We start from the raw sequence: 24,587 nt of genomic DNA, 5'->3' as shown, positions 1-24,587 counted from the left end.
TGTCCAGGCTGTGGTCACTGAGCCTGTCCTCTCTGGGCAGCCAGGTCTGCCTGTGTCCAGTGTCTGTGTCCAGGCTGTGGTCACTGAGCCTGTCCTCTCTGGGCAGCCAGGTCTGCCTGTGTCCAGTGTCTGTGTCCAGGCTATGGTCACTGAGCCTGTCCTCTCTGGGCAGCCAGGTCTGCCTGTATCCAGTGTTTGTGTTCAGGCTGTGGTCACTGAGCCTGTCCTCTCTGGGCAGCCAGATCTGCCTGTGTCCAGTGTCTGTGTCCAGGCTGTGGTCACTGAGCCTGTCCTCTCTGGGCAGCCAGGTCTGCTTGTGTCCAGGCTGTGGTCACTGAGCCTGTCCTCTCTGGACAGCCAGGTCTGCCTGTGTCCAGTTTCTATGGCCAGCCTGTGGCCATTGAGCCTCACCCACATCTCTGACATCTACAGCGGGACTACAATTCCCAGGAAGCGTTGCGGCGCCACCAGCTCCGCGAGTTGACCTTGCGCGACTCTGCTCCTGTTTGAACTCGGTGCGCACGAGAGGCGGGCTGGTCTGAGCAAAGCGAAACCGAATCCCCGGACCCAGGAGCGCCTGTCTGTCAGAACCGAGCACCGCTGCGAGAATGGCGTTTCAAATTTCATCCCTGGCCGCCCGGATCAAGCTCCCCACACTTTCTCTGTCTGTCCCGTCCCGCAGCCGGATCTGGAGTTGGGGGCTCGGTTCCGAGCTGAAACGGGGCTCGGGTTTCGCCGGAATCCGCGCCGAGCCGAGCCGCCGTCAGACTGCAGGGAGGCTGCCAGCGCTGGGTAGACAAGACAGTCAGGCCGGTCGAACTCGGACCGGCGGCGCGTGGCTGGTGTGCCGGGTCTCGGCCCGGTTCGGTGCGGCGCTCGGTGCCGCGGGTCTCGCCTCTCTGCACACCGGACGGGTCTGCGCCATGGCGGCGCGCGGCGGCGGCACCATCGATCTGGACTCGCCGGACGGCGACTGGGAACGAGTCAAAGGTGAGAGTGCGGGTCCGTCCGGAACCAGGGTCCACTGTAGATCAGGGCTGTGTGAGCAGGGGGTCTATGGAGTTAATCACACTTCTGCACACTGGGAGTCTGACAGCACTGTCACACCTGGAGCGGATCAGACTGCTGCGCACTGGGAGTCTGACTGACAGCACTGTCACACCTGGAGCGGATCAGACTGCTGCGCACTGGGAGTCTGACTGACAGCACTGTCACACCTGGAGCGGATCAGACTGCTACACACTGGGAGTCTGACTGACAGCACTGTCACACCTGGAGCGGATCAGACTGCTACACACTGGGAGTCTGACAGCACTGTCACACCTGGAGCGGATCAGACTGCTGCGCACTGGGAGTCTGACTGACAGCACTGTCGCACCTGGAGCGGATCAGACTGCTGCGCACTGGGAGTCTGACTGACAGCACTGTCACACCTGGAGCGGATCAGACTGCTGCACACTGGGAGTCTGACAGCACTGTCACACCTGGAGCGGATCAGACTGCTGCGCACTGGGAGTCTGACAGCACTGTCACACCTGGAGCGGATCAGACTGCTGCGCACTGGGAGTCTGACAGCACTGTCACACCTGGAGCGGATCAGACTGCTGCGCACTGGGAGTCTGACTGACAGCACTGTCACACCTGGAGCGGATCAGACTGCTGCGCACTGGGAGTCTGACTGACAGCCCTGTCACACCTGGAGCGGATCAGACTGCTGCACACTGGGAGTCTGACAGCACTGTCACACCTGGAGCGGATCAGACTGCTGCGCACTGGGAGTCTGACAGACAGCACTGTCACACCTGGAGCGGATCAGACTGCTGCACACTGGGAGTCTGACTGACAGCCCTGTCACACCTGGAGCGGATCAGACTGCTGCGCACTGGGAGTCTGACTGACACACTGTCACACCTGGAGCGGATCAGACTGCTGCGCACTGGGAGTCTGACTGACAGCACTGTCACACCTGGAGCGGATCAGACTGCTGCGCACTGGGAGTCTGACAGCACTGTCACACCTGGAGCGGATCAGACTGCTGCGCACTGGGAGTCTGACTGACAGCACTGTCACACCTGGAGCGGACCAGACAGATCTCCTGTCCCTTCAGCTGTGACTGAGTGTCTCTCTCTCTGTCCAGAGCTCCTGGGCTCTCTCAGCCAGGAGGAGAGGCGCAAGCTCTATCGCACCCCTGACTTCCTGTCCCTGGAGGAGATCCGCACCTGGAAAGCCACAGGTACGCCCAGCCTCACGAGCACCCCTTCCTCTGTACCCCAGGTCTGTCTGCTGTACCCCAGTACTGCCTCTAATGTCATCTGTAACCTAATGCAACCTCCTGCGCCCCAGTATTGTCTGCTATACCCCAGTGTTCTGTACCCCTTAATGCCTATTGTACCCCATTAATATCATCAGTCTCCCACAACATAATACTCTCTTGTGTACCCCAGTACTGTGCACTGTACCCCAGTACTGCCTCTTGTAACCCACTAATGTCATCTGTAACCTAATGCAACCTCCTGCGCCCCAGTATTGTCTGCTATACCCCAGTGTTCTGTACCCCTTAATGCCTCTTGTACCCCATTAATATCATCAGTCTCCCACAACATAATACTCTCTTGTGTACCCCAGTACTGTGCTCTGTACCCCAGTAGTGCCTCTTGTAACCCACTAATGTCATCTGTAACCTAATGCAACCTCCTGCGCCCCAGTATTGTCTGCTATACCCCAGTGTTCTGTACCCCTTAATGCCTATTGTACCCCATTAATATCATCAGTCTCCCACAACATAATACTCTCTTGTGTACCCCAGTACTGTGCTCTGTACCCCAGTAGTGCCTCTTGTAACCCACTAATGTCATCTGTAACCTAATGCAACCTCCTGCGCCCCAGTATTGTCTGCTATACCCCAGTGTTCTGTACCCCTTAATGCTTCTTGTACCCCATTAATATCATCAGTCTCCTACAACATAATACTCTCTTGTGTACCCCAGTACTGTGCTCTGTACCCCACTGGTGCCTCTTGTAACCCACTAATGTCATCTGTTACCTAATACAACCTCCTGCGCCCCAGTATTGTCTGCTATACCCCAGTGTTCTGTATTCCTTAATGCCTCTTGTACCCCATTAATATCATCAGTCTCCCACAACATAATACTCTCTTGTGTACCCCCGTACTGCCTCTTGTACCCCACTAATGTCATCTGTAACTTAATACAACCTCCTGCGCCCCAGTATTGTCTGCTGTACCCCAGTGTTTTGTACCCCTTAATGCCTCTTGTACCCCACTAAAATAATCAGTCTCCCACAACATAATACTCTCTTGTGTACCCCAGTATTGTGTTCTTACAGCTTCTTGTACCCCACTACTGTCTCAGTAGCCCAGTACAGCCTCCTGTACCCCTCGATTGTCTGCTATATCCCAGTACTGGCTCTGTGCTGTCCTGGCAATATGATCAGATTTTGGGGTTCCCCATTGTTCGCAGGACAACCCAAGGGTGAGGTGCATTTCAAGAGCAACGAGAGCCTGAACCCCAAGATCTCCCTGTTTCGGGGAGACATCACCAAGCTGGAGGTGGACGCGGTGGTCAACGCGGGTAAGTGCCCTGGCCAGCTGGAGGGGGCGCCTGTCGGTGTGACCCCCCAGCTGGACCTGCAGGGTCAGTCTGTCGGCGATGCTGGCTGGTTCTGACTGGTCTTCTGGATGTGTGCTAGTTGGTGCTCCAGGGTCCTGGGTTCGATTTCTGGACTGCAGCTCCTTCAGTGTGGAGACTGCAGGCTGTGTGTGTGTCCTGCGATGGACTGCTGTCCTGTCCGGGGTGTGTGTGTGTCCTGCGATGGACCGCTGTCCTGTCCAGGCTGTGTGTGTGTCCTGCGATGGACCGCTGTCCTGTCCAGGCTGTGTGTGTGTCCTGCGATGGACCGCTGTCCTGTCCAGGCTGTGTGTGTGTCCCGTGATGGACTGCTGTCCTGTCCAGTGTGTGTGTTTGTGTGTCCTGTGATGGACCGCTGTCCTGTCCAGGATGTGTGTGTGCCCTGCGATGGACCGCTGTCCTGTCCAGGGTGTGTGTGTCCTGCCTTGTGCTCAGTGCTTTCCAGATGAACTCTGGGCTGCCTGATTCTGACCTGGGAGAAGAGAAACCATTCTTTCTGTTAAGAGATGGAGGGAGTAGTTCTCTGCTAATAAGATCCAGCCGTGGTAGAGCTGCAGTTCCGACTTCCAGACACAAGAGGGCAGCAGAGACCGCGCAGAGCAGGGGTGGCTCATTGTTGGCTCCTAAACTGATTGCAATTGTTCAGTTCGCCAGAGCAATTTAACAGCCTTCCTCCAAGCTGATTACTTAGAGTGACATGTAACAGTAGCACGCAGTCAAAAACATCATGTTTTAAATGTAAATATTTATGTATGCGAAGGTGATCGTAGTTTAACGAGAGGTCTGCAGTCCGCCGGTACCGTTAAGCTCGGTTCAGTCTTCTGACGGCCGCTGGTAGTACTGGGTACAGCCACAGGGCGGCAGCAGTGCTGAGCGCTTCCGTAACACAGGAGACCAGAGCTCCAGAAGACACAGTCACACCTGAATACTCACCTGGAGTCTGGACAGCACTGATACTGAACACACTGACCCACACTGCCCGTGTCCAGAGTCTGGACAGCACTGATACAGAACACACACTGGCCCACACTGCCCATGTCCAGAGTCTGGACAGCACGGATACTGAACACACTGACCCACACTGCCCGTGTCCAGAGTCTGGACAGCACTGATACTGAACACACTGACCCACACTGCCCGTGTCCAGAGTCTGGACAGCACTGATACTGAACACACTGACAGGACAGTCTCTCTTTCGGTATTTCTATCCATTTTGTATTCATGAGCTGTCTGATCGGGGCGAGTGCTGACCAGACACCGAGAAATTACTTTGGGAAAGATGTACACAGTCGTGCGCCTATAATTGATTAATTTATTTAACTATTGAGTTGTTTGATACCTGGGGGTCTCTCAGTGTGATCTCTCCTCACTGACGCAGGAACCTCCATCCAAGGACTGAGAGGAGACAGCGTGGGCTAGTGGTGAGAGCTGAGGCACTGGGAGAGAGAGAGAGGGAGGCAGTGTGGGCTAGTGGTGAGAGCTGAGGCACTGGGAGAGAGAGAGAGGGAGGCAGTGTGGGCTAGTGGTGAGAGCTGAGGCACTGGGAGAGAGAGGGAGGCAGTGTGGGCTAGTGGTGAAAGCTGAGGCACTGGGAGAGAGAGAGGGAGGCAGTGTGGGCTAGTGGTGAGAGCTGAGGCACTGGGAGAGAGAGGGAGGCAGTGTGGGCTAGTGGTGAGAGCTGAGGCACTGGGAAAGAGAGGGAGGCAGTGTGGGCTAGTGGTGAGAGCTGAGGCACTGGGAGAGAGAGAGGGAGGCAGTGTGGGCTAGTGGTGAGAGCTGAGGCACTGGGAGAGAGAGAGGGAGGCAGTGTGGGCTAGTGGTGAGAGCTGAGGCACTGGGAGAGAGAGGGAGGCAGTGTGGGCTAGTGGTGAGAGCTGAGGCACTGGGAGAGAGAGAGGGAGGCAGTGTGGGCTAGTGGTGAGAGCTGAGGCACTGGGAGAGAGAGGGAGGCAGTGTGGGCTAGTGGTGAGAGCTGAGGCACTGGGAGAGAGAGAGGGAGGCAGTGTGGGCTAGTGGTGAGAGCTGAGGCACTGGGAGAGAGAGGGAGGCAGTGTGGGCTAGTGGTGAGAGCTGAGGCACTGGGAGAGAGGGAGAGGGAGGGAGGCAGTGTGGGCTAGTGGTGAGAGCTGAGGCACTGGGAGAGAGAGAGAGGGAGGCAGTGTGGACTAGTGGTGAGAGCTGAGGCACTGGGAGAGAGAGAGAGGGAGGCAGTGTGGGCTAGTGGTGAGAGCTGAGGCACTGGGAGAGAGAGAGAGGGAGGCAGTGTGGGCTAGTGGTGAGAGCTGAGGCACTGGGAGAGAGAGAGGGAGGCAGTGTGGGCTAGTGGTGAGAGAGGGAGGCAGTGTTGATCTGCTCAGTGCCTCGTGTCCATTTCCTAGTGTGCTGTCTGCTAATCAGGTCCTCCCTTTGCCTGCTGCTTCGATTCAGCTTTATTCAATTAGCTACACCAACCAATTAAATAGCACATTAACGAGGCACAGTGTGCGTGTGAGGTGTGTGTGTGTGTGTGTGCGTGCGTGCGTGCGTGCATGCGTGTGTGTGTGTGTGAGCAGGAGCGACAGAGAGAGAAGAGCACAGAGGCAGAAAGTCAGAGAGCGTTTCATACAAACAGGAGGAGAGAGAGGGAGAGAGGGAGGGAGCACTGGAGAACAGCACAGAGGCAGAGAGAGTCTGCTACAAACAGGAGGAGAGAGAGGGAGGCTGTGGGGCTGAGGGGCAGAGAGACAGGGAGGTTGGGCTGTTGACACAGCCCACTGCACTGTCTGATTGCCTTCACACAGGGAGAGAGAGAGAGGGAGAGAGAGAGTGCAGGGACACAGGGAGAGAGAGAGAGGGAGAGAGAGTGCAGGGACACAGGGAGAGAGAGTGCCGGGATACAGGGGAACACATCTGAGACACCTGTCAGAACAGGCACAGACCTGTCTATCACACAGGGAGAGAGACAGACAGGCAAAGACCTGACTATCACACAGGCAGAGAGAGACAGGCACAGACCTGACTATCACACAGGGAGAGAGAGACAGGCACAGACCTGTCTATCACACAGGGAGAGAGAGACAGGCAGTCAGAGACCTGTCTATCACACAGGTAGAGAGAGACAGGCAGTTAGAGACCTGTCTATCACACAGGGAGAGAGAGACAGGCAGTCAGAGACCTGTCTATCACACAGGGAGAGAGAGAGACAGGCAGTCAGAGACCTGTCTATCACACAGGGAGAGAGGGAGACAGGCAGGTCTCAGGGCTCTTGGAGTTTCAGGCAGGAGCCAAGCGCACCTCTGTTGACCTGTGTTGTGGATTATTCTTCATCCGAGAGTGATGCCAGGACACCAGTAATTCTGTCTCCCGTCCTCCTCCGCCCACTGTCCCTGACCTCTCCTCCCTTCCCGACCCTCCCTCTGTCTCTCCACACCTCCTCCAGAAAGAATCACACAGCGGCCCGTGGGTCAGAACACTCTTTTTAATTGTGTAGAAAAACAGAGCAGACCAAATGAGCAAAAGCAAACAAAACCTGCAGACAAAGAGTCTGTTGTCTTTCCTCGCCGCCGGAGAGGGAGAGGGGGAGAGAGAGAGAGAGGGGGAAAGGGAGAGAGGGAGAGAGGGAGAGTGAGAGTGAGAGGGGGAGAGAGGGAGAGGGAGAGAGAGAGAGGGGGGGAGAGGGAGGGAGAGGGAGAGGGAGAGAAGGGGAGAGAGGGAGAGAGAGAGGGGGGGAGAGGGAGGGGGAGAGGGAGAGAAGGGGAGAGAGGGAGAGAGAGGGAGGAGGTCACACCCAGGTGCTCCGGGGTGTTGGTGCTGTGTATCCGGGACCCTCCTCCAGCTGGGCAGTGCCTCGTCTCGAACCCTGATCCCCTGGGGCTGCTGGTCACCCCCGCTGCGCCGATGAGGAGTGACGAAGAGTGCTGAGGAGCGCGGTGGTGGGGGCAGGGATACCTCCCAGAGACCGGGCCCTGAACACAGCGCTGCGCCCTGCTCACTGAACACCGCCCCCTGCACCGCTGTGTCCGCGGTACCCCCCCAGCTCTGCCCCTGTCTCTGTGACACCCCCACCCCCACCGCCTCCTGCGCCGAGCGTGCTGGGGGTCAGAGGGCACGGTCCCGCCCGGAGCGGAGGACAGACTAGGAAACGAAAAACCCGAAAACGATGTCGCCCGAAAGAAAACCCGGTAGAACATTCAGTCTTCCGGCCCGGACGGGCGGCGCCCCCCGCGGGCGGGAGGTCCACAGTGCTCGCGGTGAGGAGGTTCCCTGATGGGCGGCGCGCATCACGTGTAGGAGTAGTCTGTGTCGGGGATGCCGCCCTCGCGGTATCCGCGGTTGGTGCCGTAGCCCACGGTGTGGTGCGTGCTCTTGTACAGGCTGGTGCCGTTGGAGGGGAAGATGGTGTGGATGACGAAGTCCTCCCCCAGGGGCTTGGGGCGCAGCGGCTGCCGGCTGCCCAGGGGCGTCATCTGGAAGCCGGGCCCGCGGATCTCCAGGATGGAGTTGTCCTTCTTGGTGCCCGCCTCGGCGTAGTCGTCGGCGGGCTTGCGCGGGCCGGCGGCGTTGGCGCTGGCGCTGGCGCTGGCGCCGCGGCTGTAGCTCTGCTCGCGGGCGAACAGGTACCCCGCGCGGTGCCCGTACCAGCAGAAGATGCCGAAGATGAGCGCCAGGGACACCAGCGCCGTGGCGCCCCCGATGATGCCCGCCAGGGGCAGCGCGGCCAACTGGTCCCCCCCGCCGCCGCCGCCCCCGCCGGGCTCCCCGTCCGGGTCGGCGCCGGGCGGGCCGGGCTCGGCCGTCTCGGCCTTGGCGCAGACGGGGGTCTCGTCCGGCGCGGGCGGGCCGCCCCCCCTGGCCGCGCCGCCCCCGCCCAGCGGCACCATGCAGATGATGTAGCTGGAGTGCGGCTCCAGGGGCGTGAGGAGGTACTCGCGCCGGTCGCCCTGCACCAGCGTCTCGGTGATGGAGCCCACTGCCGGGCTCTGGCCCAGCCGCAGCCAGCTGAGCCGGAACGAGGCCACCGGCGCCGCCGCCCGCCAGCTCACGTGGATGGTGTCGGGGGTCAGCGGCTTGACCCGCAGCACCAGCGACTTGCCCCCGGCCGCCCCGGCGCTGGGGGGGGCGTCCAGCCCGGCGTCCGGCAGGCGCAGGCCGGGGCGCCTGGCCCTGAGGGTGAACAGGGAGCCCTGGGAAGGGGGCGGGGTGGTGGCGGCGGTGGCGGCCGAGCCCGCCTGCCCCCGGCCCCCGGCCTCGCCGCACTCGTCCATCTCCGCGGCGACGTCCCTGAGCGCCACGCCGCGCAGCCGCTCGGGCGCCTGGCACGTGAGGCCGCGCACGCTGACGGCGGCGCCGCGGGCCCGCACCCAGTCGCGCAGCCAGAGCAGGTGGCAGCCGCAGTGCCAGGGGTTGGCGCGCAGGAGCAGCTGCGCCAGGCCGTCCAGGTCGCGGAAGAGCCCGCGGGGCAGCGTGGTCAGGTTGTTGCTGGACAGGTCGAGCCGCTGCAGCCGGCGCATGCCGTCCAGGGCGCCGCGCGGCACGTGGCCGATGGCGTTGTCCTGCAGGTAGAGGCGCTGCAGGTGGGCGCTGGGCAGGTGGAGTGGCGGCGCCAGCAGCGAGTTGCGCACCAGCGAGAGCTCGGTCAGGTTGCCCAGCCGGCTGAAGGTGTCGTCGGCGATGCGCTGGTTGGCCAGCAGGTTGCCGTCCAGCACCAGGCGGCGCAGGCCGGGCAGGCCGCGGAAGGCGTGCGTGGGGATGGTGGAGATGCGGTTGTCGTCCAGCCGCAGCTCCTCCAGCGCGGCCGGCAGCCCCGAGGGGATGCTGCTCAGGTGGTTGCGCGAGAGGAAGAGCAGCCGCAGCCGCGGGCTGTCGGCGAAGGCGTCGTCCTCGATGCTCACCGTGGACACCGAGTTGTCGTCCAGGTGCAGCTTCTCCAGCAGGGGCAGCCGGGCCAGCGAGCCGCGCAGGAGGCTGCGGATGTTGTTGTCCTGCAGGTGCAGCTCGCGCAGGGAGGGCGGCAGGTGCAGGGGGAACTCGTCCAGCTCGTTCTCGTACAGGTAGATGACCCGCACGGCGGCCAGCGCCTCCAGCTCGGGGGGGATGCCCTCGCTGCGGATGTGGTTGTTCTGCAGGTACAGCACCGTGGCGTCGCGGGGGATGCCCGCGGGGATGGCGCTCAGGCCGCGGTCGTTGCAGTAGATGAAGCCGTCGTCGCAGCGGCAGGCCGAGGGGCAGGGCTCGGCGCCCTCGGCCTGGGCGGCGGCCGCGGCGGCGGCGGCGGCCGCGGCGAACTCCAGGGCCTCGGCCAGCAGCGTGAGGCAGAGCAGGAGCAGGAAGAGCCAGTCGCGCAGCTCCGCCATGCCCTCGGGAGCCATGGCGACGCAGAGGCGGCCCCGCCCCCGCGCCTCACCCCGCCCCCGATTGCCTTATAGGGTGACGGGAGGGCCTAGGGAAGGACACTCCCACTTCCTGGCAGCTGTGTTCTCCCGGGCCAATCAGAGGGCTCTGATGCGAGGGCTGCTGTGACACGCCCCCTTTCCTCACACCCTCTGCAGAGGAAGAGAGAGAGAGGGGGGTTAAGACACACAGATGACCTTATACACAGCTTGCACTGCGCAGAGCCAGAGAGGGAGAGGGGCCACTCACTGCCCACTCCGGTACATCCGTGTGGCTGCGAGGTGGGAGGGAGGAAGAGAGGCCGCCACAGCAGATTAACAGTGCGCTGACTGAGAGGGTATGTGGGGTTAATTAGCCCCGAGACGGGCACTGGGCGAGAAGGAGCCAAGAGCCCTGGCCCAGACACAAACAGTACCAGCTGCCCAGAGAAGACGTGCCGCGAGGTTTCAGAGTTTCTCCTCGTGAACGGGTCGGTCTTCCTGGGGACCCAGGGTGCACAGAGGTACACTCTGGGGCGCACAGCCAGCGCCGAGGGGCGCCACTGTGCTCGATCGCTCTGTGCAGGTCGCTGTCGCTCTGGTTTCGGGGTCAACACGTCAACACGTGTGCTGTACAGAAACACCAGGCAGGCCGGCTGGCGGGGGAATCGGAGAGGCGGTGCATTAGCCGGGTCTGTCAGACATTACTGAGCGATGTTCGCACGGCCGCCAGACGTCCCAGCGTGGGTTCTGAGCCGGGGGCGCAGACTGCACCCCCTCGCCCCTCCTCTGAGAGGCTTGAAAAGTCGCCTGTGAACTGTGATGGTGATTCCGCCCTGTTTTACGAACTGAGTCTGTAAGCAGATAAGGGCTGAGGGTTTGGATGAGGCAGAGAGTGTGTGTGTGTGATTGAAGGGCTCAGCGATGAGTCTGTCAGGCAGGAGGATTATTCGGGTCTCTCCTTCCAAGCGGAAAGGGGGAGAGGGAGGGAGGGGGAGACGAGAGAGGATTAGAGAGCATATGGAAATGTGATCGTCGGGATTAAGCAGGTGTTAGAGATAAGACCACACACTCGCACAACAATCTCTCACACACAGCAATGTCACACACACACCGCGGTCTCTCAAACACACAACAATCTCTCACACACAGCAATGTCACACACACACAACAGTCTCACAAATACAACAATCTCTCAAGCACACACAACATCGCTCAAACACACCCAGCAGTCTCACACACAGTCACATGAAGTAAGATCACACACAGAGAAAGCTCAGTACTCAACCCCCACAGGGCAGTCACGCAGTAATCGCTGAAACGCACACACACCACACTCTTACACTGGTAATCCGGCTTCCAGAAATACCTGCACACACACACTCGGGGTTAACGGCGCAGGTCCGGGCCCGAGCTGGGCCAGCCTGTTCCAGAGCAGAAAGGCCGTGGACAGTGGAGGGTTAACGGCGCAGGTCCGGTCCCTGCACGCTCTCCTGCAGCTGTGTATGGAAAGCAGCTCCACTTGCAGACGCCTTCCATGCAAAACTAACGAACCCAGCTGGAAACGCCAATACTGGAGCTGCAGGCCAGCAGGATCATCATTTACATCCAGCGCCATGACACGAGCAGAGAGAGGGAGGGGGACAGAGGGGGAGAGAGACAGGAGGAGCAGCGGGTCTGAGATTGGCAGTCAGAGAGGAGGAACAGTCGGAGGGGGAGAGGAGGAACAGTCGGAGGGGGAGAGGGGGAACAGTCGGAGGGGGAGAGGGGGAACAGTCGGAGGGGGAGAGAGCAGGAGTCTGGGAGAGGGGGAACAGTCGGAGGGCGAGAGAGCAGGAGTCTGGGAGAGGGGGAACAGTCGGAGGGGGAGAGAGCAGGAGTCTGGGAGAGGGGGAACAGTCGGAGGGGGAGAGAGCAGGAGTCTGGGAGAGGGGGAACAGTCGGAGGGGGAGAGGGGGAACAGTCGGAGGGGGAGAGAGCAGGAGTCTGGGAGAGGGGGAACAGTCGGAGGGCGAGAGAGCAGGAGTCTGGGAGAGGGGGAACAGTCGGAGGGGGAGAGAGCAGGAGTCTGGGAGAGGGGGAACAGTCGGAGGGGGAGAGAGCAGGAGTCTGGGAGAGGGGGAACAGTCAGAGGGGGAGAGAGCAGGAGTCTGGGAGAGGGGGAACAGTCGGAGGGCGAGAGAGCAGGAGTCTGGGAGAGGGGGAACAGTCGGAGGGGGAGAGAGCAGGAGTCTGGGAGATGAGGAACAGTCGGAGGGGGAGAGAGCAGGAGTCTGGGAGAGGGGGAACAGTCGGAGGGCGAGAGAGCAGGAGTCTGGGAGAGGGGGAACAGTCGGAGGGCGAGAGAGCAGGAGTCGGGGAGAGGGGGAACAGTCGGAGGGGGAGAGAGCAGGAGTCTGGGAGAGGGGGAACAGTCGGAGGGGGAGAGAGCAGGAGTCTGGGAGAGGGGGAACAGTCGGAGGGGGAGAGAGCAGGAGTCTGGGAGAGGCGGAACAGTCGGAGGGGGAGAGAGCAGGAGTCTGGGAGAGGGGGAACAGTCGGAGGGCGAGAGAGCAGGAGTCTGGGAGAGGGGGAACAGTCGGAGGGGGAGAGAGCAGGAGTCTGGGAGAGGGGGAACAGTCGGAGGGGGAGAGAGCAGGAGTCTGGGAGAGGGGGAACAGTCGGAGGGGGAGAGAGCAGGAGTCTGGGAGAGGGGGAACAGTCGGAGGGCGAGAGAGCAGGAGTCTGGGAGAGGGGGAACAGTCGGAGGGGGAGAGAGCAGGAGTCGGGGAGAGGGGGAACAGTCGGAGGGCGAGAGAGCAGGAGTCTGGGAGAGGGGGAACAGTCGGAGGGGGAGAGAGCAGGAGTCTGGGAGAGGGGGAACAGTCGGAGGGGGAGAGAGCAGGAGTCGGGGAGAGGGGGAACAGTCGGAGGGCCAGAGAGCAGGAGTCGGGGAGAGGGGGAACAGTCGGAGGGGGAGAGAGCAGGAGTCTGGGAGAGGGGGAACAGTCGGAGGGCGAGAGAGCAGGAGTCTGGGAGAGGGGGAACAGTCGGAGGGCGAGAGAGCAGGAGTCGGGGAGAGGGGGAACAGTTGGAGGGGGAGAGAGCAGGAGTCTGGGAGAGGGGGAACAGTCGGAGGGGGAGAGAGCAGGAGTCTGGGAGAGGGGGAACAGTCGGAGGGGGAGAGAGCAGGAGTCTGGGAGAGGCGGAACAGTCGGAGGGGGAGAGAGCAGGAGTCTGGGAGAGGGGGAACAGTCGGAGGGCGAGAGAGCAGGAGTCTGGGAGAGGGGGAACAGTCGGAGGGGGAGAGAGCAGGAGTCTGGGAGAGGGGGAACAGTCGGAGGGGGAGAGAGCAGGAGTCTGGGAGAGGGGGAACAGTCGGAGGGGGAGAGAGCAGGAGTCTGGGAGAGGGGGAACAGTCGGAGGGCGAGAGAGCAGGAGTCTGGGAGAGGGGGAACAGTCGGAGGGGGAGAGAGCAGGAGTCGGGGAGAGGGGGAACAGTCGGAGGGCGAGAGAGCAGGAGTCTGGGAGAGGGGGAACAGTCGGAGGGGGAGAGAGCAGGAGTCTGGGAGAGGGGGAACAGTCGGAGGGGGAGAGAGCAGGAGTCGGGGAGAGGGGGAACAGTCGGAGGGCCAGAGAGCAGGAGTCGGGGAGAGGGGGAACAGTCGGAGGGGGAGAGAGCAGGAGTCTGGGAGAGGGGGAACAGTCGGAGGGGGAGAGAGCAGGAGTCTGGGAGAGGGGGAACAGTCGGAGGGGGAGAGAGCAGGAGTCTGGGAGAGGGGGAACAGTCGGAGGGGGAGAGAGCAGGAGTCTGGGAGATGAGGAACAGTCGGAGGGCGAGAGAGCAGGAGTCTGGGAGAGGGGGAACAGTCGGAGGGCGAGAGAGCAGGAGTCTGGGAGAGGGGGAACAGTCGGAGGGGGAGAGAGCAGGAGTCTGGGAGAGGGGGAACAGTCGGAGGGGGAGAGAGCAGGAGTCTGGGAGAGGGGGAACAGTCGGAGGGGGAGAGAGCAGGAGTCTGGGAGAGGGGGAACAGTCGGAGGGCGAGAGAGCAGGAGTCTGGGAGAGGGGGAACAGTCGGAGGGGGAGAGAGCAGGAGTCTGGGAGATGAGGAACAGTCGGAGGGGGAGAGAGCAGGAGTCTGGGAGAGGGGGAACAGTCGGAGGGCGAGAGAGCAGGAGTCTGGGAGAGGGGGAACAGTCGGAGGGCGAGAGAGCAGGAGTCGGGGAGAGGGGGAACAGTCGGAGGGGGAGAGAGCAGGAGTCTGGGAGAGGGGGAACAGTCGGAGGGGGAGAGAGCAGGAGTCTGGGAGAGGGGGAACAGTCGGGGGGGAGAGAGCAGGAGTCTGGGAGAGGCGGAACAGTCGGAGGGGGAGAGAGCAGGAGTCTGGGAGAGGGGGAACAGTCGGAGGGCGAGAGAGCAGGAGTCTGGGAGAGGGGGAACAGTCGGAGGGGGAGAGAGCAGGAGTCTGGGAGAGGAGGAACAGTCGGAGGGGGAGAGAGCAGGAGTCTGGGAGAGGGGGAACAGTCGGAGGGCGAGAGAGCAGGAGTCGGGGAGAGGGGGAACAGTCGGAGGGGGAGAGAGCAGGAGTCGGGGAGAGGGGGAACAGTCGGAGGGCGAGAGAGCAGGAGTCTGGGAGAGGGGGAACAGTCGGAGGGGGAGAGAGCAGGAGTCTGGGAGAGGGGGAACAGTCGGAGGGGGAGAGAGCAGGAGTCTGGGAGAGGGGGAACAGTCGGAGGGCCAGAGAGCAGGAGTCGGGGAGAGGGGGAACAGTCGGAGGGGGAGAGAGCAGGAGTCTGGGAGAGGGGGAACAGTCGGAGGGGGAGAGAGCAGGAGTCTGGGAGAGGGGGAACAGTCGGAGGGGGAGAGAGCAGGAGTCTGGGAGAGGGGGAACAGTCGGAGGGGGAGAGAGCAGGAGTCTGGGAGAGGGGGAACAGTCGGAGGGGGAGAGAGCAGGAGTCTGGGAGAGGGGGAACAGTCGGAGGGTCAGAGATCGGGAGTCAGAGAGAGGAGGTGGAGAGACAGGTGACAGCGAGGGTCTGTCACGCCTCTGTCACCCAACAGGCCCAGAGAGCAAGCTGATACAGAACCACAGAACCAGCGAACCAGCGCTCACCTGACAGCAGTCGGCCTTGTATAACACACAACTCATCAGTGCCTCAGGGCGGCAGCACGCGTGGAGATATTCCTGTCTCTAACGAATTTAGAAACGTAATTAGCAAGCCCTCATCTGAAGCCTATCCAGGCCTGTTCTTTTTTTTTTACAAACTGAGATAAATCCCAGCTTATGTCACCTCATGTAGGTTTCCGAATACTAACGGCTTTCGGCTCGCTTCCTGTCCGGTTTTAACGGCATCCGTCATCGATCCGGACGTGTCCTTAACGAGTCTAGGTGCTGACCTCCTCCGCCGGCCGGAGTCCCGCGGAGGACAGATTCATTAGGAAATGGATCGATCAATAACATCCGCCCGGCCGATGCTGGTGTCCCACTCTCCGGTCTCCTGGCTCTTCCGGGAGATGGGAGCGATGGGGACACTGGGTTTTGGAATGGCGTTGAGGCTCAGCCCCTGTGTCCTCGGAAGCGGATCGGATGACAGTTTAGCAGTTGTACATCTATACGGAGGTCCTGTGAATCCAGAGGTTCTGAGACTGGTGTTGCTGAGTCGGGCACCAGTAATCCAGTCCAGTACGGTCCTGTCCTGGGGTCCACTGGTCTGCTCATGAGCCGGTCAGCCTCATTAATTAACGAGCAGCAGACAGGACGTTTCAGCGGCGGACCCCAGGCGGTGGAGCAGGTCTGGGGCTCAGTGGGGTCGCCCGGCTGTGAACAAGACTCTTCGGGTTTTTGAGGGATCTGTGGAGCTGCCGGTCGGGGGCCATTATCCGATGTGAAATAGATGGTCAGGAGGAATGAGCTCGATTTGCAGCTGTTATTTTGTTTAGCAAAGCGTGCACGTGGTATCGAGTTTCCTCAGCGAAGGTATCATGTACGATATTCTGTCAGTTTGACAGGACAGGGAGCAATGCTGCTTCTCCTTATAGGAAAGGGACACTGTCCCTTCTCACCTCACTCCAGAAACCTTCCCAGTTCATCCTGGCCAAATTTCCCATCGGCCCTTACCAATCATGGCCTCCTAATAATCTGCCTCTATGAATTGGCTTCATCACTCTGCTCTCCTCCCCACTGATAGCTGATGTGTGGGGAGCGTTCTGGCGCACTATGGCTGCCGTCGCATCATCCAGGTGGGGCTGCACATTGGGGGTGTTGGAGGGGATCCCCATTACCTGTAAAGCGCTTTGAGTGGAGTGTCCAGAAAAGCGCTATATAAGTGTAAGCAATTATTATTATTATATCACCGATCAAACTGTGGAGTTTTGACAACAGCGGTCCTGATCCTAATCTTATAATCCTGTGCGCTATGGCCGTTAGTTTCTGATCTAGCTGCGGGACAAGATAACTCATCGCTGTCCGGTTAATCAAAATGGGAAATCTTAATACCCGACTTGTCAGTTCTGCTGGGGTAAAGGGGACGAGCAGGGCGACGTGGCCTGTGGAGAGAGGAGCCAACAGGCTCAAGTCTTAATTAAACGCCCAGATTAGTCAACTGGACCTGGCGGTGTGTGTGTGTGTTACATGTATATACACCAGAGGTAGTTACTGTACCAGGCCAGACTCTAAACTTGTAGGGCACGGGCCTTCAAAATGTTAGATTATATTAGAAATATTATTGATATATTTCTACAGTTGGGTGTTTCCTGCGGAAAACCTGCTCCTAACGCTTACAATAACCCCCCGTTCGGCTGGGGGGGAGAGAGGCCCGTTTGTCGACATCGTCGTCGTCTTAAAAACTGTTTTAGGGACGAACTTTAAACGGAAGAAACTCTAAAAAGTAAAGAAAAAAAAAGAAACGGGAAAAAATAAGTCCCTGCGAGGTTCGGATCTGCGAGGGCAGCGTCGCCGAAGCCTGTTGTTGTGTTGTTGTGTAGTTGTGTTCCGGTTTCTGATGGATTGATTTTTTATCTTTATCTCCGGCGGGGCAGATGGTTGTCACAATCTGTGACGGATTGACCCGAATTAAGCTTTAAGGCGCTGACGACTTCAGACCCCACCGAGCCGGGTGAGGCGAGAGCCGGCGGGGCGCTGTTCCGAAGACCCGCCTCGAAACGCGTTCGTTCATTTACGGAGCGGGAGCGTTTCGACCATAAATAAATGAGACCCGGGTCCAGACGAAGTGATGGCGAAGGGCTTTAAGGCGGCAGGGTAACACGTCTCTGCCGGTGTCTCCCGATCACGTCTTAGTCAAACCATTCCTCCCAGTCTGTCCCAGCCGGCCCCGCCGCTGGGCCGGGGGAGGACAGCCCTTACCGATTGGCTCCCGGCTGGGCTTTTCCACGCGAGTGGCTTTTCCACGCGTGGCTCCGGCCGGGGGGCCGCAGCTCATCGGCCCCCCTCTGCCCGGCGCGGCGAATCCCGGTTTCTGGAATGTCGCCTCCCGGATCAGGGGATTGCGGAGTGAAATCGGGGCCGGATATCATCCCTGTGAAGTATTTTTGGGGGGGTGGATTTGGAAGGAAGCTGATTATTCGCGTGTCTGACCCCGTTTCCTCCAGCTCGCTGTGTTAACCCTCTGCCTGCTCTCGCACACCGCAGCGTCTTCTGTCACAGTCATCCTGTCTCTCTCTCTCACACAGTCATCCTGTCTCTCTCTCACACAGTGATCCTCTCTGTCCCTCAGCACACTGCACCTCTCTCTCTCACACAGTCATCCTGTCTCTCTCTCACACAGTCATCCTGTCTCTCTCTCTCACACAGTGATCCTGTCTCTCTCTCTCACACAATCATCCTGTCTCTCTCTCACACAGTCATCCTCTCTTTCCCACAGCACACTGCACCTCTCTCTCTCACACAGTCATCCTGTCTCTCTCTCTCACAGTCATCCTGTCTCTCTCTCTCTCACACAGTCATCCTGTCTCTCTCTCTCACACAGTGATCCTGTCTCTCTCTCACACAGTGATCCTCTCTGTCCCTCAGCACACTGCACCTCTCTCTCTCACACAATCATCCTGTCTCTCTCTCACACAGTCATCCTGTCTCTCTCTCACACAGTCATCCTGTCTCTCTCTCTCACACAGTGATCCTGTCTCTCTCTCACACAGTCATCCTGTCTCTCTCTCTCACAGTCATCCTGTCTCTCTCTCTCTCACACAGTCATCCTGTCTCTCTCTCTCACACAGTGATCCTGTCTCTCTCTCACACAGTCATCCTCTCTGTCCCTCAGCACACTGCACCTCTCTCTCTCACACAGTCATCCTGTCTCTCTCTCTCACACAGTCATCCTGTCTCTCTCTCTCACACAGTCATCCTGTCTCTCTCTCTCACAGTGATCCTCTCTGTCCCTCAGCACACTGCACCTCTCTCTCTCACACAGTCATCCTGTCTCTCTCTCACACAGTCATCCTGTCTCTCTCTCACACAGTGATCCTCTCTGTCCCTCAGCACACTGCACCTCTCTCTCACACAGTCATCCTGTCTCTCTCTCTCACACAGTCATCCTGTCTCTCTCTCTCACAGTCATCCTCTCTGTCCCTCAGCACACTGCACCTCTCTCTCTCACACAGTCATCCTGTCTCTCTCTCTCACACAGTCATCCTGTCTCTCTCTCACACAGTCATCCTGTCTCTCTCTCACACAGTCATCCTGTCTCTCTCTCTCACACAGTCATCCTGTCTCTCTCTCACACAGTCATCCTGTCTCTCTCTCTCACACAGTGATCCTGTCTCTCTCTCTCACACAATCATCCTGTCTCTCTCTCACACAGTCATCCTCTCTTTCCCACAGCACACTGCACCTCTCTCTCTCACACAGTCATCCTGTCTCTCTCTCTCACAGTCATCCTGTCTCTCTCTCTCTCACACAGTCATCCTGTCTCTCTCTCTCACACAGTGATCCTGTCTCTCTCTCACACAGTGATCCTCTCTGTCCCTCAGCACACTGCACCTCTCTCTCTCACACAATCATCCTGTCTCTCTCTCACACAGTCATCCTGTCTCTCTCTCACACAGTCATCCTGTCTCTCTCTCTCACACAGTGATCCTGTCTCTCTCTCACACAGTCATCCTGTCTCTCTCTCTCACAGTCATCCTGTCTCTCTCTCTCTCACACAGTCATCCTGTCTCTCTCTCTCACACAGTGATCCTGTCTCTCTCTCACACAGTCATCCTCTCTGTCCCTCAGCACACTGCACCTCTCTCTCTCACACAGTCATCCTGTCTCTCTCTCTCACACAGTCATCCTGTCTCTCTCTCTCACAGTGATCCTCTCTGTCCCTCAGCACACTGCACCTCTCTCTCTCACACAGTCATCCTGTCTCTCTCTCACACAGTGATCCTGTCTCTCTCTCTCTCACAGTGATCCTCTCTGTCCCTCAGCACACTGCACCTCTCTCTCTCACACAGTCATCCTGTCTCTCTCTCACACAGTCATCCTGTCTCTCTCTCACACAGTCATCCTCTCTGTCCCTCAGCACACTGCACCTCTCTCTCTCACACAATCATCCTGTCTCTCTCTCACACAGTCATCCTGTCTCTCTCTCACACAGTCATCCTGTCTCTCTCTCTCACACAGTCATCCTGTCTCTCTCTCTCACAGTGATCCTCTCTGTCCCTCAGCACACTGCACCTCTCTCTCTCACACAGTCATCCTGTCTCTCTCTCTCACACAGTCATCCTGTCTCTCTCTCACACAGTGATCCTCTCTGTCCCTCAGCACACTGCACCTCTCTCTCTCACACAGTCATCCTGTCTCTCTCTCTCACACAGTCATCCTGTCTCTCTCTCTCACACAGTCATCCTGTCTCTCTCTCTCACAGTGATCCTCTCTGTCCCTCAGCACACTGCACCTCTCTCTCTCACACAATCATCCTGTCTCTCTCTCACACAGTCATCCTGTCTCTCTCTCACACAGTCATCCTGTCTCTCTCTCTCACACAGTCATCCTCTCTGTCCCTCAGCACACTGCACCTCTCTCTCTCACACAATCATCCTGTCTCTCTCTCTCACAGTCATCCTGTCTCTCTCTCACACAGTCATCCTGTCTCTCTCTCACACAGTGATCCTCTCTGTCCCTCAGCACACTGCACCTCTCTCTCTCACACAGTCATCCTGTCTCTCTCTCTCTCTCACACAGTCATCCTGTCTCTCTCTCACACAGTCATCCTGTCTCTCTCTCTCACACAGTCATCCTGTCTCTCTCTCTCTCACAGTGATCCTCTCTGTCCCTCAGCACACTGCACCTCTCTCTCTCACACAGTCATCCTGTCTCTCTCTCACACAGTCATCCTGTCTCTCTCTCACACAGTCATCCTGTCTCTCTCTCTCACACAGTCATCCTGTCTCTCTCTCTCACACAGTCATCCTGTCTCTCTCTCTCTCACAGTGATCCTCTCTGTCCCTCAGCACACTGCACCTCTCTCTCTCACACAGTCATCCTGTCTCTCTCTCACACAGTCATCCTGTCTCTCTCTCACACAGTCATCCTGTCTCTCTCTCTCACACAGTGATCCTCTCTGTCCCTCAGCACACTGCACCTCTCTCTCTCACACAGTCATCCTGTCTCTCTCTCTCACACAGTCATCCTGTCTCTCTCTCACACAGTCATCCTGTCTCTCTCTCTCACACAGTGATCCTGTCTCTCTCTCTCACAGTGATCCTCTCTGTCCCTCAGCACACTGCACCTCTCTCTCTCACACAATCATCCTGTCTCTCTCTCACACAGTCATCCTGTCTCTCTCTCACACAGTCATCCTGTCTCTCTCTCACACAGTCATCCTCTCTGTCCCTCAGCACACTGCACCTCTCTCTCTCACACAGTCATCCTGTCTCTCTCTCTCACACAGTCATCCTGTCTCTCTCTCTCACACAGTCATCCTGTCTCTCTCTCTCACACAGTCATCCTGTCTCTCTCTCACACAGTGATCCTCTCTGTCCCTCAGCACACTGCACCTCTCTCTCTCACACAGTCATCCTGTCTCTCTCTCACACAGTCATCCTGTCTCTCTCTCACACAGTCATCCTGTCTCTCTCTCTCACACAGTCATCCTGTCTCTCTCTCTCACACAGTCATCCTGTCTCTCTCTCTCACACAGTCATCCTCTCTGTCCCTCAGCACACTGCACCTCTCTCTCTCACACAGTCATCCTGTCTCTCTCTCTCACACAGTCATCCTGTCTCTCTCTCACACAGTCATCCTGTCTCTCTCTCTCACACAGTCATCCTGTCTCTCTCTCTCACACAGTCATCCTGTCTCTCTCTCTCTCACAGTGATCCTCTCTGTCCCTCAGCACACTGCACCTCTCTCTCTCACACAATGGTCCTGTCTCTCTCTCTCACACAGTCATCCTGTCTCTCTCTCTCACACAGTCATCCTGTCTCTCTCTCTCACACAGTCATCCTGTCTCTCTCTCACACAGTCATCCTGTCTCTCTCTCTCACACAGTCATCCTGTCTCTCTCTCTCACACAGTCATCCTGTCTCTCTCTCTCACACAGTCATCCTGTCTCTCTCTCTCACACAGTCATCCTGTCTCTCTCTCTCACAGTGATCCTCTCTGTCCCTCAGCACACTGCACCTCTCTCTCTCACACAGTCATCCTGTCTCTCTCTCACACAGTCATCCTGTCTCTCTCTCTCACACAGTCATCCTGTCTCTCTCTCTCACACAGTCATCCTGTCTCTCTCTCTCACACAGTGATCCTCTCTGTCCCTCAGCACACTGCACCTCTCTCTCTCTCACACAATGGTCCTGTCTCTCTCTCTCACACAGTCATCCTGTCTCTCTCTCACACAGTCATCCTCTCTGTCCCTCAGCACACTGCACCTCTCTCTCTCACACAGTCATCCTGTCTCTCTCTCTCACACAGTCATCCTGTCTCTCTCTCACACAGTCATCCTGTCTCTCTCTCTCACACAGTCATCCTGTCTCTCTCTCTCACACAGTCATCCTGTCTCTCTCTCTCTCACAGTGATCCTCTCTGTCCCTCAGCACACTGCACCTCTCTCTCTCACACAGTCATCCTGTCTCTCTCTCACACAGTCATCCTGTCTCTCTCTCACACAGTCATCCTGTCTCTCTCTCTCACAGTGATCCTCTCTGTCCCTCAGCACACTGCACCTCTCTCTCTCACACAGTCATCCTGTCTCTCTCTCTCACACAGTCATCCTGTCTCTCTCTCACACAGTCATCCTGTCTCTCTCTCACACAGTGATCCTCTCTGTCCCTCAGCACACTGCACCTCTCTCTCTCACACAGTCATCCTGTCTCTCTCTCTCACACAGTCATCCTGTCTCTCTCTCTCACACAGTCATCCTGTCTCTCTCTCACACAGTCATCCTGTCTCTCTCTCACACAGTCATCCTGTCTCTCTCTCTCACAGTGATCCTCTCTGTCCCTCAGCACACTGCACCTCTCTCTCTCACACAGTCATCCTGTCTCTCTCTCTCACACAGTGATCCTGTCTCTCTCTCACACAGTCATCCTCTCTGTCCCTCAGCACACTGCACCTCTCTCTCTCACACAATGGTCCTGTCTCTCTCTCTCACACAGTCATCCTGTCTCTCTCTCTCACACAGTCATCCTGTCTCTCTCTCACACAGTCATCCTGTCTCTCTCTCTCACACAGTCATCCTGTCTCTCTCTCTCACACAGTCATCCTGTCTCTCTCTCTCACACAGTCATCCTCTCTGTCCCTCAGCACACTGCACCTCTCTCTCTCACACAATGGTCCTGTCTCTCTCTCTCACACAGTCATCCTGTCTCTCTCTCACACAGTCATCCTGTCTCTCTCTCACACAGTGATCCTGTCTCTCTCTCACACAGTCATCCTCTCTGTCCCACAGCACACTGCACCTCTCTCTCTCACACAGTCATCCTGTCTCTCTCTCACACAGTCATCCTGTCTCTCTCTCACACAGTCATCCTGTCTCTCTCTCACACAGTCATCCTGTCTCTCTCTCTCACACAGTGATCCTCTCTGTCCCTCAGCACACTGCACCTCTCTCTCTCACACACAATGGTCCTGTCTCTCTCTCTCACACACTGATCCCGTCTCTCTCTCTCACACAGTCATCCTGTCTCTCTCTCTCACACAGTCATCCTGTCTCTCTCTCACACAGTCATCCTCTCTGTCCCTCAGCACACTGCACCTCTCTCTCTCACACAGTCATCCTGTCTCTCTCTCACACAGTCATCCTGTCTCTCTCTCTCACACAGTGATCCTCTCTGTCCCTCAGCACACTGCACCTCTCTCTCTCACACAATGGTCCTGTCTCTCTCTCTCACACAGTCATCCTGTCTCTCTCTCACACAGTCATCCTCTCTGTCCCTCAGCACACTGCACCTCTCTCTCTCACACAGTCATCCTGTCTCTCTCTCACACAGTCATCCTGTCTCTCTCTCACACAGTCATCCTGTCTCTCTCTCTCACACAGTCATCCTGTCTCTCTCTCACACAGTGATCCTCTCTGTCCCTCAGCACACTGCACCTCTCTCTCTCACACAATGGTCCTGTCTCTCTCTCTCACACAGTCATCCTGTCTCTCTCTCACACAGTCATCCTGTCTCTCTCTCACACAGTCATCCTGTCTCTCTCTCTCACACAGTCATCCTGTCTCTCTCTCACACAGTGATCCTCTCTGTCCCTCAGCACACTGCACCTCTCTCTCTCACACAGTCATCCTGTCTCTCTCTCTCACAGTCATCCTGTCTCTCTCTCACACAGTGATCCTGTCTCTCTCTCTCTCACAGTGATCCTCTCTGTCCCTCAGCACACTGCACCTCTCTCTCTCACACAGTCATCCTGTCTCTCTCTCTCACACAGTCATCCTGTCTCTCTCTCTCACACAGTCATCCTCTCTGTCCCTCAGCACACTGCACCTCTCTCTCACACAGTCATCCTGTCTCTCTCTCTCACAGTGATCCTCTCTGTCCCTCAGCACACTGCACCTCTCTCTCTCACACAGTCATCCTGTCTCTCTCTCACACAGTCATCCTGTCTCTCTCTCTCACACAGTCATCCTGTCTCTCTCTCACACAGTGATCCTCTCTGTCCCTCAGCACACTGCACCTCTCTCTCTCACACAGTCATCCTGTCTCTCTCTCTCACACAGTCATCCTGTCTCTCTCTCTCACACAGTCATCCTGTCTCTCTCTCACACAGTCATCCTGTCTCTCTCTCTCACACAGTCATCCTCTCTGTCCCTCAGCACACTGCACCTCTCTCTCTCACACAGTCATCCTGTCTCTCTCTCACACAGTCATCCTGTCTCTCTCTCTCACACAGTCATCCTGTCTCTCTCTCACACAGTGATCCTCTCTGTCCCTCAGCACACTGCACCTCTCTCTCTCACACAGTCATCCTGTCTCTCTCTCTCACACAGTCATCCTGTCTCTCTCTCACACAATCATCCTGTCTCTCTCTCTCACACAGTCATCCTCTCTGTCCCTCAGCACACTGCACCTCTCTCTCTCACACAGTCATCCTGTCTCTCTCTCACACAGTCATCCTGTCTCTCTCTCACACAGTCATCCTGTCTCTCTCTCTCACACAGTCATCCTGTCTCT

At 57.9% G+C, this 24,587-nt stretch overlaps 2 protein-coding genes across 6 annotated transcripts in view; one reads left to right on the top strand and one right to left on the bottom strand.

Annotated features, from left to right (window-relative positions):
• Positions 1 to 466: 466 nt before the first annotated feature.
• macrod1 (mono-ADP ribosylhydrolase 1) overlaps positions 467 to 24,587 on the top strand; it is a 94,421-nt gene continuing 70,300 nt past the window's right edge. For 2 of the 3 annotated variants that reach the window (XM_069180384.1, XM_069180383.1), the window contains exons 1-3: positions 467 to 990; positions 2,138 to 2,233; positions 3,480 to 3,590. In XM_069180384.1, the coding sequence (XP_069036485.1) occupies positions 609 to 990; positions 2,138 to 2,233; positions 3,480 to 3,590 (589 nt within the window). In that variant the 5' untranslated portion in view covers positions 467 to 608. The remainder of the gene's footprint in view (positions 991 to 2,137; positions 2,234 to 3,479; positions 3,591 to 24,587) is intronic. The other variant, XM_069180382.1, reaches the window with a different exon arrangement.
• LOC107075867 (leucine-rich repeat transmembrane protein FLRT1-like) overlaps positions 7,091 to 24,587 on the bottom strand; it is a 70,851-nt gene continuing 53,354 nt past the window's right edge. For 2 of the 3 annotated variants that reach the window (XM_069180304.1, XM_069180305.1), the window contains exon 3: positions 7,091 to 10,168. In XM_069180304.1, the coding sequence (XP_069036405.1) occupies positions 7,907 to 9,994 (2,088 nt within the window). In that variant the 5' untranslated portion in view covers positions 9,995 to 10,168 and the 3' untranslated portion in view covers positions 7,091 to 7,906. Of the gene's footprint in view, positions 10,169 to 11,363; positions 11,752 to 24,587 lie in introns of those variants that run through there. The other variant, XM_069180306.1, reaches the window with a different exon arrangement.

Source organism: Lepisosteus oculatus, chromosome 18 (genome assembly GCF_040954835.1).
Source record: "Lepisosteus oculatus isolate fLepOcu1 chromosome 18, fLepOcu1.hap2, whole genome shotgun sequence".
Lineage (NCBI taxonomy): Eukaryota > Metazoa > Chordata > Actinopteri > Semionotiformes > Lepisosteidae > Lepisosteus > Lepisosteus oculatus.
This window is presented reverse-complemented; position numbering and strand designations above follow the sequence as displayed.